The following is a 19564-nucleotide window of genomic DNA, read 5'->3' on the forward strand; positions in this document are numbered from 1 at the left end:
CTAATGTGGTTCGCCGAGGGTTGCGATACGCTCCTCGTACTTCCTGGCCACGCTCTCTCAAGCGCGAGCTCGGTCCTTGTGACGGCGGAGGGACGCTGCGACGCCGCAGCAAAACTGCAACGTCACAACTTATAACTATTTAATACATGTCCACGGCGTTTTCTTTTCTTCTGCTTTTCCTTTCTTCTTACGCCTTTATGCGCCGCGCTATTTCTACTAGGTGTCGAAGCACTCATTGGCCCATCTGCGTACTCGTTACAATATAAATGTACGTTCACATAAGCATTCCAACATTTATTATAATTATGCATTAAGTATAGAAATTTATGAAACAACATAATAAACGAAAGTAAGGAATCACTATTGAGTGTGACAAGCAATTACTTCTAGATGACTGAAAAACGACCGAAGAATGAACTGAGAGTATTGTGATTGATGTATACAAGATATCCTACATAAGGTATGAAAGTATTTACGGAAAGATAGACGGAATCAAGGTGAACATAAAATCTAGTTTTTGGATATCTTCAATGATAGATATATTAATTTCTCAAATTGTACGAATGAGAGCGCGCCGAGGGAAGTGCCGAGTTATAGCACTGTGTCAAGCATTGGTTGCCGGCTGGGGGGAGTACAATTTGAAAAATTAATATTTCGGCTATCATTGGAGATATCCAAAAACTATGGTAAACTTTTATGTTCACTTTGATCCTATCTATCTTTCCATGAAGACTTTTATATCTTATGTAGGACATCCTGTATATACTACGATTCTATCTATATTGTGTCAGATAATTATATTTCATGCTCTCTTATAAAATTAATATGTATTACAAGACGTGAGACGAATTTCGCAAGGAAAGTCGTAAACCCATGTGGTGTACATTTCTATACTGAATAATTATCATGTGTTATTTTTATGAAATTTTTTATTAATAACTTTTTAACGAATCACGAGCGACGGTTAAAACCTTTCGAAGGTCACTCAAGAGAATGACCTTGATAACATATGTCAAGGTCGAGGTTATCGAAACTGTCTTCCCTAAACTGAATAATTACACAGGCACATAAAAAACAAAAAGTTGTTTGAACTTCACTAGGCTGTCTTTATGTATTTTGATGTGCTAAACACGAATCCAATGTCAGAATATCCCATTACCCCATTACCTTTTTTTTTAATCAAAAAGGTTGTCTAAAAACCTTAAAAATTGCAATAATTGCTTTGTACGTGGAAAATGGTGAGTAATGGCACAATTCTGACATCGGATTTGTGTTCATCGGCTCATAATATATAAAGATATCATAGTCTAGTCCGTGATACAGATTATTTTTTTGTGGGTGGCTGTGCTGCACTGCCGCACCAAAACAAAATTGATCTGTATCACGGACCAGGCCATGATATGTATTTTGAGCCGCTGAACATTCGATGTTAGTATTGTTTTATTACCTACCATTTTCTACGTGCAGCGAAATTATAACGATTTTCAAGGTTTTTTAGGCCATTTTTTTTAATTAAAAAAAGGTGGGTGATGGAGTAATTCTGACACCGGATTCGTGTTTAGCACGTCAAAATACATAAAGATAGCCTAGTAGAGTATTCTTTTCAGACAACTTTTTATTTTTTGTGTGCCCGTGTTAACAATTATTTTATAATTGTATTTAAAAATTTTCTAATCTTACCTGGAATCTTGTATAAAAGTCGTAAAAAATCTGGGAATTCTTTTAAGGAATATTTTACAAAAATTTTTACAAAAAATAACACCTTTAAAAACTTGTAAAATATGATCAAGTAATAATCTGAATATCTCAATAAAATTGTAGTTTTTTCATACAATATAATGTAAGCGATATCACAACAATATAATTTTTTCCATAACAATATTATAATGAGACATTATGCCGCTTATTTATTCCTTTACCATATTGTATGTTTTTATAATATTGTAATTGTAGCACGATATATCATGTAATATTTGTACTGTAATGTAATGATATTTTAAAATTATATACATCACGTACTACAATATAAAACAAAAACAAATGTTACAGGAATGTTATATTGTGATATATTGCGTTATAAAATTTCCATAATATTACATTGTAATTTGTAATAATATTGCAATATTGTAATATTACTAGCATGTTACATGCTATGTGAATCTTAATAATTATACTAATCATGAAATGTTATAAAATTATTGTGAAATTTAATCTATATTTTTTACTTGTAGAATTTTCCGGATCCAGTTGTGATCTCGTAAGTCACGCGGTGCCTAAAACACAACAATGCGTGATAAGAGACGTATCGATTAGTCGGAAGGAAAGCTTCAATCTCAATCGTAACGATTATAATTTATTTTCCGATAAAAATTGGGTAAATTCACTAAGACATGACAAAAAGGGCTTGAGCTGCGTCAAAAATCAGCTGAAGAATGTTGCGCAATATCAACCGCCACCTATTCCAACGTCGTCCTTTGAACAGGAAGGAATGCGCGCTGCGTTCGAGATGCATTTAGATAAAAATGATCAGAAAACGAGTCGCCTGAAAGTTTTGTTCGGCACCAAACAACAAAAACCTAGTACCTTAGACCTTTCTAAAAATACTGAAAGTACCGTATTAGGCAAGTGACTTTTTAATAATAGAGGCAAGGAAGGGGTTATGGAATACCATTTTGTTTTCTTACAAGTAAGCTTAACCAAGTAAACACTTTTCATTTTTGAGCTTTGATGTTGTAATCTACCAACATCAGAGTTTTTCAAAAACCAAAATAAGAGATGACTATTCGTTTTTATTGAGTGACAGTTGTAACATACTTATCTAATTATAGAATCTACTTATATAATTTTATTATTTTATTTTTTATTTATTAATTATTACCTTACGGTTTGATTGTGACACTAATGTTTAAAGTCTTTATCGTACACTTTTTAATTTATTTTCTGGCTTTGGCGAATTAACCTTTTGCGGCCCAGCGGGATTCCAGAGTCTCCACCTTTTTAAAATTACTTTTTAATTATTTTGGGCACTAAAACCTGAATTGTTTTCTGTTTTTTGGAATTTTATCTTTTCGATATCTTTATTAACATTAAGGTGTGTTATTTTTCTGAGTTATTTATAAAGTTGTTTATATTACTAATTAACAAAAAATGCCTTTTTTTACAGGAAAATTTCACGTTAGAACGAACATTAAATAATATTGATATGTCAATTGTAATTGTAAAAACTAATTTTTTAGAAGGTTTTTATTCTCTTTAATAACTATATGGGCTCATATAAAAAAAATACGTGTTATTTTGATTACAACATATTCAAAGCTTACTAAAAGTGTAACACTTGAGTTGATTTACTTATTAGACATAATTGAGTAGATATTCTCATGTAATATAATTATTTATATACAGGGTGTTTGGTAAAGATTTATGCAATTTTTATAAGCAGGTAGAGCGCATTAAGCTGAACATAAAATCCTCATCGTTTTTCCATTTTCACAATAGTTAACGAGTTATAGACTTGTAAAATTTTCTGTATTAGCCCGGCCTACCGGCAAATGCAAGCACGCCGAGCGCCCGACCGCGGCGGCTGCCCCTCCCTAGCGCTTGAACCTTGAGATTGCTAGGCGCGCGGAGGGAGTTGTTACAACAAGCGGCAATGGCTACGCACAATGTGTACGTGTACATACATGTGTACAAAAAAATATCAGTTCTAATGCTTAAAGAAGCAATTACTAAATTTATTTTTTTTTAATAAATAATGATTATTTTTAATAAAAAATTTTTTTTGGTGATAGTCTTAAATGTCGTAAACTGTCATAAATTTTAAAAGAAGCTATTATCATGTGCTCAAAAACAAATTTATCCTTCTTTAAACAACATTAGAAAATTTTATCGATTAAAATGGAAATAACAACCAAATAAAATGTTTGTTTCAACTTTATATTCTTAATTAAAAATTAAATAACGAGGATATTTATATTTTTAATAAAATTAATTCTTGTGATAGACTTATAATACACGGAAAAAACTTTATGGTAAAAATTACTCTGGTAAGTAATAAACGCGTGACAAGGAGAAATTATGAAAATTTTTATTACGTTTTTCATCAAATTACGATAATATTTACACTACTTATATGATATAATTCTCTGAAATTTCTTCTTACAGTTTGTGGTTACTATCATAAATAATAAATCATATATAATTTTACTATAAAATTTTCTCCGTGTAGATTTACGAATATATGAATTTATTAAATGTTTGAAAACTTATAAACAATATTTATTTAATTCAAGAGAATTTAGTATGTAATGTGTGTGTATTTGGTGTGCGTGTGCGTGTGCGTGTGCGTGTGCGTGTGCGTGTGCGTGCGTGCGTGTGTGTGTGTGCGCGCGTGTGTGTGTGTGTGTGTGTGTGTGTGTGTGTGTGTGTGTGTGTGTGGTGTATGTACGTACATACGCGAGAAAAGAATAATCACTTTGTGACAGGAAAATGAATAATCATTCCTTAGTTCGCGATTTTATATCACTATTATTATTCATGCTGATTACTATACAATACACGCACACGTAGAAAAATATGATTCTAGTTTTAAGAAAATCAATTATTCATTTTTAATTTTATTTTTTTTAAATAATTATCTTATTTTTAATGGTTGAAAAGAATATTATATTGATAATAAACACCTCACTTTACACAAAACAAATAATGTTTAACATTTTCGTGTATGTATCACACACACACACACACACACACACACACACACACACACACACACACACACACACACACACACCAAATACACACACATTACATACTAAAATTTTCTTGAATTAAATAAATATTGTTTATAAGTTTTCAAACATTTAATAAATTTATATATTTGTAAATCTACACGGAGAACATTTTATAGTAAAATTATGATTTATTATTTATGATAGTAACCACGAACTGTAAGAAGAAATTTCAGAGAATTATATCATATAAGTAGTGTAAATATTATCGTAATTTGATGAAGAACATAATAAAAATTTTCATAATTCCTCCTTAGCACGCGTTTACTACTTACCATAGTAATTTTTACCACAAAGTTTTTTCCGTGTATTATAAGTCTATCACAAGGATTAATTTTATTAAAAATATAAATATCCTCGTTATTTAATTTTTAATTAAGAATATAAAGTTGAAACAAATTAAGAATATAAAGTTGAAACATTTTATTTGGTTGTTATTTCCATTTTAATCGATAAAATTTTCTAATGTTGTTTAAAGAAGGATAAATTTGTTTTTGAGCACATGATAATAGCTTCTTTTAAAATTTATGACAGTTTACGACATTTAAGACTATCACCAAAAAAAATTTTTTATTAAAAATAATCATTATTTATTAAAAAAAATAAATTTAGTAATTGCTTCTTTAAGCATTAGAACTGATATTTTTTTGTACACATGTATGTACACGTACACATTGTGCGTAGTCATTGCCGCTTGTTGTAACAACTCCCTCCGCGCGCCTAGCAATCTCAAGGTTCAAGCGCTAGGGAGGGGCGGCCGCCGCGGTCGGGCGCTCGGCGTGCTTGCATTTGCCGGTAGGCCGGGCTAATACAGAAAATTTTACAAGTCTATAACTCGTTAACTATTGTGAAAATGGAAAAACGATGAGGATTTTATGTTCAGCTTAATGCGCTCTACCTGCTTATAAAAATTGCATAAATCTTTACCAAACACCCTGTATATATAATAAAAATTAATTAGCAATAGATTAATATCTATTGTACTGCAAGTTTTTCAGAAAAATGATGCAAACCGAATTAACAAAAAATTGAAGCAAGAGAAGAATAAAAATAAGAATGAGAATATGAAATATTAAAGACTACACAAGGTTTTTTTATTAGTGGCCATTAATCAATATGTTAACTAAAATGATAGCCTAAAAAAAGAAATATATAACTATGATTAACATGTTGAGTGCCACATGGGCCACCATCGCTCCACCCCGAACTTTAGGCTGAGGCCATTATGAGAATTTTGTGTGAGAAAAAACATTATTATGAAATGTTTCTTATAATATATTATATATAATATTATTATATTATATATATTTATATCTAAATTATATATTTATACTTGTAAATTTTACTTAACCCTTTGAGTCACGAATTATTCTTGCTTACCAATTTCGATGAAACTCTGTATCTAGAGGTTTCTTGGGTTGCTAATTTCGAATTTAATATCAGATTTTCAAAATTTAAAATGGCGGATTTAATATGGCGAACATAAAACTAAAAATTAAATCAAATCTTGTAAAACTTAATATCTAGGGATTTTCCGGATGCTAATTACGAATGATTATACGTCCGATTTTTTAAATTAAAATTGCGGATTTAATATGACAAAACTCTTAGATATGAAATTAATTGAATTTTTAATTTTATGTTATATTAGATTCACTATTTAAAATTTTGAAATTTTGTTAACGGATTTGTAATTAGCATCCTAAAAAATCCCTAGACATTAAATTTCATGAAAAGTAATTGAATTTTTAATATTGTGTTTACCATATTGAATCCGCTATTTTCGAAAATTTGACAACGGATTCGTAATTAGCAATTTCAAAAACTCCCAGATGTAGAGTTTTTTTTAGAAATTAACGCTTTTTTTCTAGAGAAAATGTATTTTTTCAAAAAGCAGTAAATTTTGGATATTTATTTATAGCAAATAAATAAATACAAATTTATGGTCATATATGTATATATATATATTTTTTTTTTAAACATATCTTAAGGTATGTTTAATGTATCCCGAACTATTAGAAAGTAAAAAAACCGACTTTAAAGGATTGAAAAATCGTTAAAATGATTAAAAACTAGAGAGATCTTGATGGATTGCTCAGTGATTCACCATGATGCAAAGTGTTAACTTTTTGAGTGTCAGTGGGAAGTATTTTTTCCACCTTTTTATTATCGATTTTCTCAATATTTAACTTTTTAAAGTATCCTGATCGGGTTTTTTATTTTTTCAAGTGACTAAGGGTTCAATATTGATATTTTGAGTACTAAGGAATTGATATGTTTATTATTTTTATTGTTATAATTAAATGAGTTAAAAAATGCTAATTTACCTGAAATAATTTAGTTGTGGAAAAAAGCCCTATAAATATATTTGAAATGTACATAGATTTTGTTTTTTGGATTTTAGAATTAAAATCTGAAGTCAGATTTTTAAAATTCAAGATGGCGGACGAAAATTTAAAAGTTCATTTAATTTACGTGAGGATGTAATAAAAGGTTTTCGAGTTATGCTAATTTTGAATCTACAATAAGATTTTCGAAATTTAGGAGATGGCAGATTCAACATGACGGATTCAACATGAATCGTTATTTTATCATATTTTAGCAAAAATCCGCGATAGCCAGTTTTGTTTAAATAATTATGTTGACTCCACCATTTTCAATTTTTAAAATTTGACTTTGGATTTGTAGTCAGTGGCCCTGAAAACCCCTTATTACAGATTTTTGTTTAAATTGAATGAATTTTTGAATTTTTGACCGTCATATTGGATCCGCCATCTTGAATTTTGAAAATTTGACTTCAGATTCGTAATCAGCAATCCCAAAAATCTCTAGATAATATTAAGAAAAAAAGTGGGTCTCAAACAATAATGCGCTATTTAAAAGGTTAAAGAATGTATTTATTATATAGAAAAGAAAAATAAAGCTTTTTGTTTCGTCGACCAACTGGCACATTTATTGAAATAGATATTAATGTAGCGCAATGTTTCGGTTATTCATTTAGATTCTTATCAAGTACATATAAATAGAAATCAGGGTTGGGAAAGTTACTTGGTAAAAGTAACTAGTTATAGTTAGTTTTTTTTATTGAAAAAGTAATTACAGTTACAAGTTATCGATTTTGAAAAATAACTCATTATAGTTATAGTTATTAAAAAAATAACGAGTCGTTACTTTTTATTTACTTTTTTATTAAATAATTGTGCATTAATTATTTTAAATATAAGAAATAAGAATCTTACATTTTACGCTTTACTAACTGTCGTATATTATGTGCTTAATTATGTGCAGAATTCGTAATGCCTGTTTATTATATATATTTAATAAAAAGTTGCTTAATTGCAGTGTAATTAAGATAAATAGACTCGATTTTTTTCGGTTGTTGATTAAAAGTTTTAGCGCATTCCAAAAAAAGTAATTATTAAAGTAATTATCAAAATAGTTATTAGTTACAAAAAATAGTTATTAGTTACAAATAAAATTAACTGCGTTAAGTTACAGTTACAGATGGAGAAAAGTAACGAAGTTAAATTATTAGTTACTAAAAAAGTAACTGTAACCTGTAACTTTGTTACAAATAACTTATTAGTTCCCAACTGTGATAAAAGTTGCGAATCACATTGCTTTGGAAGGTCTTACAGAAACTGTAAATTTGTTAGTTCGCTGGTAAATTACGTAATTTAATTTGAAAAGTGTAAGTGTATTAAGTAAATTGGTAATTTATTAGAATAGATAATCACGAATTTACATATTTCTGTTGTCAGATAAAAATTTGTTGCGTTTAGTTATAAAATTAAAATTAAAAGAACTATAATTCATTAACATTGTGAAAGAAATTATGTTGTAAAAGAAAGAAAAACACATTCGCTATTCTAAGAGTCCACATGTAAACTGATTACAATCAAATGAAATCAGAATATGATTTTTAGTATTACACAAATTTTATTATTATTGTTATTATTAATTTTTTTCTGTTATAAATACAATTTAAATTATTGGTATGCTTTTGTAGGTTATTGGTGTTTGTACTTCTTTTTATGAAGATAAAGTCTCAACAATTTCTCTTTTTCTATTGGTTATTTCATAATGTAAAAATCCGTTTTAATATTTGAAATTATGATTGATGGTTAAACGAATTTTACTGATTATTGAATGATTGCTCTTATGTTTCTTAATACTATTGAGGTGTTTTTATATACGTGTTAATACTTATGGTTTAATTTGCCTAATGTAAGATGAATTACAATTAACACAATCGAGGCAGTACACAACTCTCGTTTTATTTCCAACATCTAGTCTATTTTTTTCTTGGGTTACAGTATTTAATTTTTTCACGTATGTACAATGTCAGTTAAAATTGGCGGAAATTTCGTTGAGCTATCAAACATGTTCGTAATATTCTCCATCAAATATAAAATTTGTTAATTCTAGATTAGCTTGCCATCTTATTATCCGACGACAAATTTCACATGAAGAATATTAAAATAAATAAAAATATAGTGAACAATTGCTTTCCCAGAAAGTTAAATTGGTAAACATATTTATTCATGATTAAACACATTAAAGAATAAAATAAATTTCACTCACAGCAACACTGAATCACAATTCAATAAAGTTACTGTTCATTAAAAAAGTCAATAAAAATATTAGTCATTTACCAACATTTAAACAAATTTGGCATAAACACGCTTTTTATGTCCCCAAAAATTGAATACTGCAGTCAAAAAAAGAAAAAATAGAGTAGATGTTGGGAATAGATGTTTTTTAATAAAAAAGTATGAATACCATTAACCTGAAGAAGGACATAGATAATTTAAATTGTATTTAAAACAGTATTACAGAATTTACGTTAATCCTAACATTATATTCTGGTTTTATCTTGACTGTGATTATCAGTTTATATGTAGCCGCTTGGAATCGCAAACGTGTTTTTCTTTCTTTTACAACATAATATTAATTATTGTCTTTTTTAGTTTTTATTACTGGACGCAATTTTTATGTGACAACAGAAATATGTAGATTTGTGATTTACACTTATTAATTACAATTTACTTTATATATTTGTATTTTTCGCTTTGTAAAGTACGCAAAATTGCCATCACAAACTCAGAAATTTATATATAGCTTTTATAAGACCTTTCAAAACAACGTAATTCACCATTTTTATTTATGTGCACCTGATAAAGATCTATGGAAATAAATGGTATAAAATGTTGCGTTATATTAATATTATACTATATTTATTTTAATAAATGTGCTAGTTATTTGACGAAACAGAGAAAAAGTGCCGTTATTTTTTTAATTCTGATGACAATAAGAATTACGAATTATATACACTCCGGAACAAAATTAAGAGAACACCTAATTTTTCCGGAAGCAAAGTTTAAAGTTTAAACTGCCATAACCTTGCGAATAATGATTATAGAAAAAATGACTAAAAAGCAAATTAATGGGCAAAACCTATTTTTCGATGGTTGTCACCATGGAGGAATAAAGTAACAGAAGGGAGTTTAGAGGGAGATAAGGTGAGGAGTATTGGCAGCTGACGGAAGGGGAAAGTATACGCGAGATCCCACAGTCAAGTCCAAAAGTTTAATTATAAAGATATATATTAGATATTGTATTTGACGTGGGGGGTAAGGGGTATCAGAATAGAATAATCAATTAGGTTTTTTACCTCGTAGTTTGTAACACCCCTCTCGCTCTAACACTCTTTTCATTTTTTTAAAAACAACAAATAACATTTTTTTGAAAAATGTCAACAACTTGTTTAAAAAAACCGTAGAGGATTGTACAAAAAACGGAAACAATGCTTAAGATTTGAGCTTTTAAGGAGATGAACGTGTCCTGTTTTACTGATTATTTTGATTATTTCTGATTCATTAATCTTTTAATTATATTTACATTAAAAATCCTTCTTCACAATTAAAGTACAGACGATAACATAATGCGCACGTAACAATTTTATACAAAAAATAAAAATATTTTTTATTTTTAAATTACATTAAAATTTTTTTTGTTTTTTGTATAAAATTGTTACGTGCGCATTATGTTATTGTCTGTACTTTAATTGTGGAAAAGGATTTTTAATTCTGTAAATACAATTAAAAGATTAATGAATTGGAAATAATCAAAATCGGTAAAACAGGACAGGTTCAGCATCCTCTTAAGACCAATTGGTTTTATTTATAAAAAAATTTATTTTTACCCATGCAATTAAACAAACATAAAAAAAATTTTGAAATTTCAATATTTTTTTTGTCAAAATTTTTTTAAAATTAAAAAAAATTGAAATTGTAATATAACCGTCGAAAGGTAGATATTTTGTCCCTTCAATCTGCTTTTGGTAATCTTTTTATGTCCATTATTCTTAAAGTTATGGCAGTTTGAACTTTACACTTTGCTTCCGAAAAAATTAGATGTTCCCTTAATCTTGTTCCAAAATGTGTAAAAAAAGATATTCAAATATTGACATTAATCGATGTTATTTTATTTATTATTCAATGCCATTCTCTCTCTTTTTTTCTCTCTCTCTTTCTCTGTTAAATTAATGTTATAAATCAGCAACTAAAGCTAATAATTAATAATTAGGTTTTTTAATTAATATTTTTTAAAGTAGTTAGTTATTTTGATAAATAATGATCGTTATTTTCAATTAATTGAGATTGTTTCGATCAATCAATTGAAATCATCACAATTATATATAAATTTTATATATATATAATTAATTTTATTTATTGAAAATTTAAATAATATTTAAGATTTATTTTCAAACAAAATTTTAATTATTTATTATAATTAAAAACTATATTTATAGTCGTAATTATTAATCAATAAATGTAATAAATTTTTCCAACATTTGATATTTAATGTTTGATATTTTTTTTGCTGTGGAAGATGTTAAAGAAAAGATATTAAAATTAGAGAGTTCCTTATTCCATAACTCCTTTTTCTCTAAAATTTAGTAAATTAAACGTAATATAATTATGAATATAAATGCAATTATATAATTTGTTTTGCCGATGAGTAATCTTGAATTTCAGAAGCAAGTTCGCCGCCATTACGCAGAGCGCTATTTTGTGACAAGTATTGCTCCAATCAATTACAGTCTCAATTATCCACTTCTTCCGGCAGTCCGAGTCCTGGCGACAGTGGAATTGGTCAGTCTCAAAATTCTTTCAACAACAGTCCTTGCGAGATGTTTGCTCAAGCTTTTGGTTCGATTGGATCAGTCAACAACTTGAATTCGGAGATTACAACATCTTCTGATGTATCAAAAGTGCGTATAATTGAACTTGATATCTTATTCAATGCATAAAACATTTCACGCAATGAATTTAACGTAAGTAGTGAGAACGCCGCGAAGGAAAAGCGATAAACAACTATTTCTATTTGATATAAAATACAAAAAATACATTATATGTAAAAAAAGAATAGAGCAAAATGTGTTTGAATGGTCAAAAAATTGATATTTTACAGAATGTTCTATATTTCGTATCCAAATTCGAGTTTAAGAGGATCTTCAAGTCGTCTCTTTTACCGACATTAAAGAAACTAATCTTTTAATTGGTTTTAGAATCACAAAACTTTTATAGAATTAAAGTACGCACCAAAATCTAAAGAATAACGGCCGCCGCGCAGACTTTTGCATAACGCATAGTGCATGACGCATAAGAGAATCAATCAATCAGAGTCGTTTATTTCCATTCCCAGGATAGAAATAAAGACCTTTGATTGGTTAATTCTTTTATGCATTGTGCATTTTGTATTATGCAGAAGTCTGTGCGGCGGCCTTAAAGGTTGAGTTTATGTCAAAAAGCAAAAAAATTATTTTTGGGATCCTAAAGAGTCCCAGATGCGCATAATAATAAAGGGACACAGCAGGCTGAGTGAAACGGACACACCGTGATGGCAATCGGACACATTGCGAAACGGACACAGTACGAAATGGACACAGTGCAAAAGTCGTAAATTCATGTGGTATAGAGAATGCTTTGGACGCGCGCGCGCGCACGCACGCACGCACGCACGCACGCACGCACGCACGCACGCACGCACGCACACACACAGAGAGAGAGAGGAGGGGATAGGGGGGGCTTTCGGTCCCCCTTTTGTACCCACCACGTCCAAGTCGCTAACCCATGTACATTGTATTGGAAATCTGAAAACACGTATGAACTTTACTTTGTCTGATTGACACTGTGTGCGTTTCGCACTGTATCCGTTTTGCACTGTGTCCGTTTCGAATTGGATCCGTTTCACACTGTGTCCATTTCGAACAGTGTCCGTTTTGGACTGTGTTTGTTTTATACTGTGTCCGTTTTGCAATGTGTCCGTTTGTTACTGTATCCGATTGCTACTACGATGTGTCCATTTCGCACTGTGTCCGTTCCACTTAGCCTGCTGTGTCCGTTTATTGTGCGCATGTGGGGCACTTACATCTTAAAGTTGTCTGTTTTACCGACATTTTTTATTTTGTAACGAACCTCATCCCGTCCTGGCGACCATTGGCTGCGACCGGTCCGACCGACCAACTGTCGGGCCGTATTACGGGCACCGACCCGCCATAAGATTTCCAAGAAAACGCGGTCGTACGCACGCACGCTCCTCCCGCCAACATCCCGGTTCCCGAGATACTGAGAGTGGAGGAAATCGGGGATCGCTGGAGATCCTCGAACCAGCACCGAGAGGAGTATATAAGGCCTCTCTGGTGCCGGTGAAGACACTTCTCGACCGGCTATCCAGCGTCTCCAATCCGCTCGATACAACCACCGAGAAGAAACCTGTCTACAGAAAGCAGAGTATAGAGTTCTCCACTTTTGCCTAGCGTTCTAGGCTCCACGCCTTTGTTATCCTCTCCCGAGCCGGCAAACCAAGGGGGTAGAGTGTTTTCTGCCTTCACTGAGCGTTTTCGGTAGCCCGTTCACGCCACTCCTTCACCGGCTCGGATTCCCGGGGTCGAAAGTTCTCGGCCTCTCCCGAACATTTTCGAGGTCTTGGCGCCGTCTTAGTCAGAATTCCAAAAATCGCGAACGAAATACGAGGAAAAACACCGCCTCAGGCCGCGCATAAGTTCACGAGACCGAGTAACTACCGCGCACCCGTCGCGTCTACAAGCCGAGCGTTTTGCCGCCGGGCCGCGCTCTCGGCACTGCATCACCACCGCAAGCACCTATAACGCTTCGTGTCGCTTGACACGAGCCAGCTGATCGCGACGCGTCGCATACCGCAAATGTAAATAGACACCGTGTCGTAAGAACCCGCGAAATATCGATGTAACGTACAAACCCGATTATTGAAATATGAGATATCAGTTATAAACAACAAACTGACTGTTGTTTTGGACTCCTTCCCATCCGCATCTTGGCGAGCTAAGTCCGCGAGGAAAACGGTCCGTCACATGGCACCCGAACAGGGACTATAAGCACCGTACCAAGAGACAACAGACGAAAAAAAAAGAAAAATTTTATATATAGAAAGCGAGTGACTCCGGAAAATAAGGTAAATGCCGAAAAATTGGATCTATCTGGAGAAAAAGATCGATCTAATTAATAAGCCTACAAACTTCGGTCTCCCGTCCGACGGGACTCTCGACGACCTTTGCCGCCGGTTAAGCGAGTATATAGATTGACACCCTAGCGAATTCACTCATATGCCGAGCACGGACGCCGGCGGAGACCTCGTAAATTGCGATAGTAGGACTGGACAGTGATGCACCAGCAGAAACCCCGGCCAAGATCACGAATCAGAAAATGGGGCTGCCACTTTGACGGCAAAGACCCTATGACATTTCTCGAGTGAGTCGAATTGCAAAAAGAATATAGATACGACGAACAAAACCTACTGAGGGGGCTACCGGAATTACTCAAAGGAGAGGCCCTTCTCTGGTACCGGAACAACCAGCAAACTGGGAAACGTGGGGCGAGTTCTTCGATGAGTTCCGCGAATACTATCTGCCCCGCCGATACCGAGCTTAGTTACGACACGAGATTCAGATACGAGTACAAGGCCTCGGGGAAAAATATCGTAAATACGCCACGGAACTACTTACGATAAAGTGACGCGCGGAGGAAGGGGGTATACGAGGGTCGATCAACTTGACATCCTATACGAAAATCTGCAACCCCAGTATAAAATGTACATGCGCCGGGACGACGTTACCCGAATAAACGGGTTGCTGTGGCGCGTGGAGGACTTCAAAAGCCACGAGGAGCAATGCAGGACTTGTCAACCTGTACCAAAGACCGTCGCTATCATCGCGACCACCTATGATAAGAACGAGTGCTGCTGGCGGTGTAAACAACGTGGGCATACTCGCTTTGACTGCCGGCGCATACCGCGAAAGTTTTGCTCGCAATGCGGCAAGGACGGCGTCTTCATGAAAGACTGCCATCCGTCACCGGGAAATGCCGCTAGGGCCGAGAATGGCGCAATCGCGCTCCGATCCTCCGAATAGAGTATCAATCGCGACTGCACCTTCCGATCCATATTTAGGGGTTGTCGTTCCTCGCGCTGCTCGACACTGATTCCGAGGCTCCTCCTTTATCAGCACCCACACCGCCGAATGCCTCCAGGCCGTCAAATTCACGGCACGGCCCGCTACGGGACAGGTACATCTCGTAAACGGGTCGAGCACCGTAATAACGGGGTACATGACTCTACCGATCGCTACGGCCGACCATAAAATATGGCACGACCTCCAGATTATGCCAGACCTCGACGGCGAAGTCTTGATTGGGGTGGACCTCTGGGCGCGATTCCGCCGGGCCATTTCCCCGCCGCCAATTAAACGCGCTACCGTAAGCAATACCCGATACCTCGTACAAACTATGAACGGGGAACGCACGGCAGCGAAGAAAGAGCGACTGCGCAAATTTTTCAAACAGGAGCTACCGTTATTCCGCGGATCAACCGACCGCCTACAATACAGGATCCGCGTAAAAAACGATACCCCGATCAAGCAGCGTTACCAGCCCCGGAACTCCGCAATACAGGCAATTATTGACAACGAGGTCGAGGAAATGCTACGCGAAGGGGTCATCGAACCCTCGCAAAGCCTGTGGAGGTTCCCTGGTCGTCATTGTGAAAAAGAAGGAAGGACGACCCTGGTTTTGCGTAGACCTCCGACGTGTAAACGAAGTGACCGAACCCGACGCGTTCCCGCTCCTGCACATCACTGCGACTCTCGATAAGCTCCGCGGAGCAAAATATCTAATGACTCTCGATTTAAAAAGTGGGTATTGGCAGGTGCCGCTCGACCCCGGAAACCGACACCTAACCATATTTACTGTACCCGGCAAGGGACTTTTCCAGTTCCGAGTAATGCCCTTCGAACTCCACTCGGCACCCGCAAAATTTTAGTGCCTATTAGACACCGTTCTTGGGCCCAAAATAGAGCCGCGGATATTTGTATATCTCGATATCATCATCATAAGCAGAACGTTCCAAGAGCATCTCGATACATTACGCGAGGTCTTTTAACATTTACGCGAGGCACACCTCCGGCTAAGTGGAGAAGTGCCACTTCGGCGTCAATCGTTTGAAATACCTGGGGCACGTGGTCGACCATGACGGGATTTGCACCGACCTAAAAAAAAACAGAGGCTTTTGCAAGGTGGGTACCACCGCAAAACGTCCGCCAGGTGCGACAGTTCCTCGGCGTCGCCTCGTGGTTTTGTCAAGGATTTCACCGCGATCGCCGCCCCATTAACCGGCCTAACGCGTAAGAATACGCGGTGGACTTGGGGGGACGAACAACAAACTGCGTTCGAACAATTAAAAAAAACCCTGACTACCGCACCAATGTTAGCGTGCCTGAATTTCTTGCGTCAATTTGTCCTGCAAAGCGACGCGAGTACGACAGGCTTAGGGGCGGTCCTGACACATGACTTCTCTGAGGGGGAGCGCGTAATCGCATACGCCAGTCGCTCTCTCAACGCCGCGGAGCGGAATTACAGCGCGACCGAGCTGGAGTGCCTCGCGATTGTATTCGCCGCATGCGGGGCTACCTCGAAGGGTACCACTTTAAGGTCATCACGAACCATCAGTTGCTCCGGTGGCTGAGAAAGTTAGACTCCCCGACCGGACGTCTGAGGAGATGGACATTCGAACTCCAACAGTTCGACTTTGAGGTACAATACCGGAAGGGCTTCCTCAACCGCGTGGCTGACGCTGTCCCGCTAGACCACTACGTGCGCCGCAATCCGCCCGACATGCGCATGGTACCGCCATCTCTGGTGGATAGTCCGAAACAGCCCGCGGGACGCTCCGGACCTTTAAATTGAAAGAGGGAAACTTATGAGCATATCCTCCACACGCTCGACTTCAAGGACGTTCCGCCGGAGACAATGGAAGGAGTGCATGCCCACCGACCGACGCCCCGAAATGCTGCGCCGATACCACGACCACCAAACCGCGAGGCATCTCGGACAATGCAAGACTGTTTCACAAAATGGCTCGAGATCCGCGTTCTCCGCCGCGCCTCCGCGAGCCAGGTCGCCGACAAATTAATCGAAACCATACTATTACGCCACGGCTACCCCAAGGAGGTACTTTCCGATAACGGCACGCAATTACGGTCCGGCTCGTTCGAAAAGCTATTAAAAGAAAACGGGATACGCCACCGACTTACGCCAGCATACGCGCCCCACTGTAACTCTGTCGGATGGACGAACCACGTGATCAAAACCATGATCGCACAATACGTCCGTCAGGATCATCGCATATGGGACGAGCATATCAGCGAGATTCAATTCGCGTATAACACCGCCATGCATGATGCGACGGGATACACGCGTTTCTGACATACGGCCGCGAACTTTGCCGTCCATCTGAACTGCCGACCGAAACCACACGACCGCCACCGCATGCGCTCCAACGCCGACTCAACGAGGCATACGAAATCGTGAAAATACAGAACGCACGGGCTTTCCAACGACAGGAAAGACACTACAACTTGCGCCGCCGTGAGTGGCGGCCTAAAATAGGGGAGTGGCTATGGAAATGCGACTCTCTCTCCAAACGCGCGGAGGCATTCAACGCAAAATTGGCTCTGAAATTTATCGGGCCGCTCGAGGCCGCATCATCTCCCCAGTGATTGTGGATCTACGCAGCTGGAGGGGGAAGTGATACCGACACACTAACATCCAGGACTTGAAACCAGTCAGCGCAGAGCAACCGACCAATCCCAAAAACAATAACAGCGAAGATGAACAATAGGCACGAACGTAAACAACCGCTCGAACCGGAGAAGGGGGAGATACTTGCTTCGGACACCAGGCCGGCAAACACCGGCAAACGGCTTCACACCATTTTTGCGCCAACCATGGAGCACGATGAACTCGCCGCAATTAACGCACTCCTGGGGGAAGACCCGTACAATCCGGCAAATCCAGGATTTGAGCGACCACCGACCACACCGGAATCAGCCCCTGAGCTTTCAGCACAATCCGTCGCACGAGTAGCTCTCGTCAACCATCGCAACGGATAGCTAATCCAACCATCCGACTGGCGAAACGGAAGAACGCCTGGATGTTCCAGGAATCGCCATCCCGACCACGCCGCCCGCCACCCGCCAGGGAGCAAGCACCGCCACCAATCATCGAACGCCTACATTGGAGCCGCTTCAAGTATACGGCCCCGCGCCACCGCCGCCGATCTCTGTCGAGGTGGAGCCAGGAATCATTGTGGATGTGCCACATTTTTCAATACACGTCAACCGACAATATAAGGCGCGAATAGGGAAACAGAAGGTGGCGATTCGACCGCCTAGGCCGCCTACGAACCTGCCGCGAAAAATAATGCCCTTCCTGGTTGCAATGCCTCAAATTCAGGCTCTAAAGGGGGGATGATGTAACGAAACCTCATCCCGGCGACCACCGGCCGCGATCGGCCTGACCGACCAACCGTTGGACCGTATTACGGGCATCGGCCCGCCATAAGATTTCCAAGAAAACGCAGCCGCCAATTACCGTACGGTCGTACGCGCGCACACTCTTGCCGCCAGGCATTCCGGTTTCCGAGATACTGAGAGCGGAAGAAACCAGGGATCACCGGAGATCCCCGAATCAGCACCGAGACGAGTATATAAGGCCTCTCTGGTGCCGCTGAAGACACTTCTTGACTGGCTATCCAACATCTTCGATTCGGTCGACATGACCACCGAGAAGAATCCTGCCTAGCGAAAGCAGAGTAGAGAGTTCTTTGCTTACAATTAGCGTTCCAGGCTTCGTACACCTCTGTCATCCTGTCCCGAACCGACAAACCAAGGGGGTAGAGTGTTCTCTGTCTTTACTAAGCTTTCTTACTACTAAGCTTACTTCTCGGTAGCCCACTCGCGCCATTCCTTCACTCGGATTCTCGGGGTTTCGACGCCATCCTAGTCAGAATTCCAAAAATTGCGAACGAAATACGAGGAAAAAAAACCGTTTCAGGCCGCGCATAAGTTTACAAGACCGAGCAATTACCGCGCACCGCACCGCGCATCCGTCGCGTCTACAAGCCCCGAGCGTTTCGCCGCCGGGCCGCGCTCCCGGCACCGCACCACCTACAACGCTCCGTGTCGTCTGACACGAGCCAGCTGATCGCGACGCGCCGCATATCATAAGTATAAATAGACACCGTGTCGTAAAAACCCGCGAAATATCGATGTAATGTACAAATCCGGTGAATATTGAAATATAAGATATCAATTATAAACAACAAACTGACTGCTGTCTTGGACCCTTTCCCATCCGCATCCTGACGAGCCAAGTCCGCGAGAAAAACGGTCCGTCACAATT

At 37.2% G+C, this 19564-nt stretch overlaps 1 protein-coding gene across 3 annotated transcripts in view; it reads left to right on the forward strand.

Annotated features, from left to right (window-relative positions):
• The window catches only part of LOC105839284, a 224563-nt gene that overhangs the window by 185616 nt on the left and 19383 nt on the right, over nucleotides 1-19564 (forward strand). For 2 of the 3 annotated variants that reach the window (XM_012685479.3, XM_036289894.1), the window contains 2 exons: nucleotides 2232-2621; nucleotides 11828-12063. In XM_012685479.3, coding sequence (XP_012540933.1) covers nucleotides 2232-2621; nucleotides 11828-12063 — 626 coding nt within the window. Of the gene's footprint in view, nucleotides 1-2231; nucleotides 2687-11827; nucleotides 12064-19564 lie in introns of those variants that run through there. The other variant, XR_001139286.3, reaches the window with a different exon arrangement.

Source organism: Monomorium pharaonis, chromosome 7, assembly GCF_013373865.1.
Source record: "Monomorium pharaonis isolate MP-MQ-018 chromosome 7, ASM1337386v2, whole genome shotgun sequence".
In the NCBI taxonomy this organism is placed as follows: domain Eukaryota; kingdom Metazoa; phylum Arthropoda; class Insecta; order Hymenoptera; family Formicidae; genus Monomorium; species Monomorium pharaonis.